Genomic DNA, 1,584 nt, shown 5'->3' on the forward strand with positions numbered 1-1,584 from the left:
CGGGAAGGGAGGGGTCTGGCCGCTCTCCGTGGTGCCCGCCTGTCCTGCAGCTCCCCCCTGCCCGCAGGGAGCTGGGGGCCGGCCGGTCCTATACCAAGCGGTGGCCCAGCACAGCTACTCAGCCCAGGGGCCCGAGGACCTGGCCTTGCGGCAGGGGGACACAGTGGACATCCTGTGTGAAGGTAGAGCAGGGCTGTTCTCCCAGGGTGGGTGTCATGCTCCCCGGGGCGTGGTGTCCTCTCCAGGGTTGCCGCCCTCCCCAGGGCAGGGGCTGTCCTCCCCAGGGTGGGTGTCATCCTCTCCAGGGGGTGCCGCCCTCCCCAGGGCAGGGGCTGTCCTTCCTGGGGCCGAGTGTGGGGCTTCGGGGTTTGACCAGCAGCCGGTCACCCAGGCCAGGCTTGGGGACGTGCCCTTGGAGCCCAGCATCCTTCCCTTGCAGTGGACCAGGCGTGGCTGGAGGGCCACTGCGACGGCCGCTTTGGCATTTTCCCCAAGTGCTTTGTGGCCCCAGCCGGCCAGCACCTGTGAGGACCTGCCCACCTGCCTGCCCGCCCCAGGCCCAGTGGGAGCTCAGTCAAGAGGCCCCTTGCTGAAGAGTGTTTAATAAAAGTAGTTCCCACCACAGAGTGGTCTGTGTTCGGGGCTCAGGGACGGAGGGGGTCCCGGCCAGAGCCCCCGAGGGGCCTGGGGGGTAGACCGGCCCGGGGAGCCCCTGTCTGGTCAGCACAGCAACAGGGAGGCCGGCCCCCGCCTCGGCCTCCCTCCCTGGCCTTCGGGAAGCCGAGGTCCCCACTGCCAGCCAGGGGCCGGGCCCCTGTGCCCCAGCGGTCACTCCCACACGCAGGCCACACACAGGCCCAGCAGTCACACAGCCTGGGCTACAGCAGGCGCTGGCAGCTGGTGTGTGTGCGGGGAGGCATCTGCGGTCCTGGGAGGCGGGTGCAGGGGGCGCTGGGACACCAGAACGGCCGAGACGTCTCTGTGGCCGGTGAGCCTGAGGGCGGAGTGGGGCCTGGGTGCCCAGGAGGCCCCCGGGGGTGGCCGTGCCTCTCCTCTGGCCATGGGGTCAGGGCCCGGGGCTCCAGCGTCAGGCTGGAGCCTCCTCCCCAGGGCCCTCACGCCAGGCCAGCTGCACCGCAGCCGCCATGAGGACGGCCACCAGCGTCAGCGCCACGAACACCACCCCGGTCGCCCAGACACCGTGGCTCTGGGCCCGGCCCTGGGCTGGTGCCTCGGCTGGGATCAGGCCCGTGAGATTCAGCATGTAGCCCAGAGTCCAGCCGATGTCCGTGCCTCCGGCCTGCGGGACACACGGCTGCTCAGGCCTCGGGCGGCGGCCGGGCTCCTCCCCCCGCCGGGGTGGGCATCACCTGCTTGTGGAACTCCACGCGGGGCCAGGTCTCCTCGCTGAACCCGTAGCCCTGGTGCAGCAGCGTGAGGATGTACAGGCCAGAGGCGCAGTAGTCCCGCAGCCAGCGGTCCTGCCCCGGGTAGCTGGCCTCCACCTGCAGCCAGGAGGCCGAGGGCAGCTTGAGGGCCGGGCCCTCCACGGTGGGGGCCGCCCCCCTGGCCAAGCAGCCAGCC

The 1,584-nt window shown here is 71.5% G+C and overlaps 2 protein-coding genes across 2 annotated transcripts in view; one reads left to right on the forward strand and one right to left on the reverse strand.

Annotated features, from left to right (window-relative positions):
• NOXA1 (NADPH oxidase activator 1) overlaps window positions 1–622 on the forward strand; it is a gene marked incomplete at its 5' end in the record, with an annotated part of 7,826 nt that extends 7,204 nt beyond the window's left edge. Inside the window, 2 exons of the mRNA XM_021719495.1 lie at window positions 68–182; window positions 440–622. Of these exons, the coding sequence (XP_021575170.1) occupies window positions 68–182; window positions 440–528 (204 nt within the window). The remainder of the gene's footprint in view (window positions 1–67; window positions 183–439) is intronic.
• Window positions 623–1,087: 465 nt separating this feature from the next.
• ENTPD8 (ectonucleoside triphosphate diphosphohydrolase 8) overlaps window positions 1,088–1,584 on the reverse strand; it is a 3,727-nt gene continuing 3,230 nt past the window's right edge. Inside the window, exons 7-8 of the mRNA XM_021719492.1 lie at window positions 1,371–1,505; window positions 1,088–1,300 (exon numbers count right to left, since the gene is read on the reverse strand). Of these exons, the coding sequence (XP_021575167.1) occupies window positions 1,088–1,300; window positions 1,371–1,505 (348 nt within the window). The remainder of the gene's footprint in view (window positions 1,301–1,370; window positions 1,506–1,584) is intronic.

Source organism: Carlito syrichta, unplaced genomic scaffold (assembly GCF_000164805.1).
Source record: "Carlito syrichta isolate Samal-C Ts95f unplaced genomic scaffold, Tarsius_syrichta-2.0.1 Scaffold115577, whole genome shotgun sequence".
Lineage (NCBI taxonomy): Eukaryota > Metazoa > Chordata > Mammalia > Primates > Tarsiidae > Carlito > Carlito syrichta.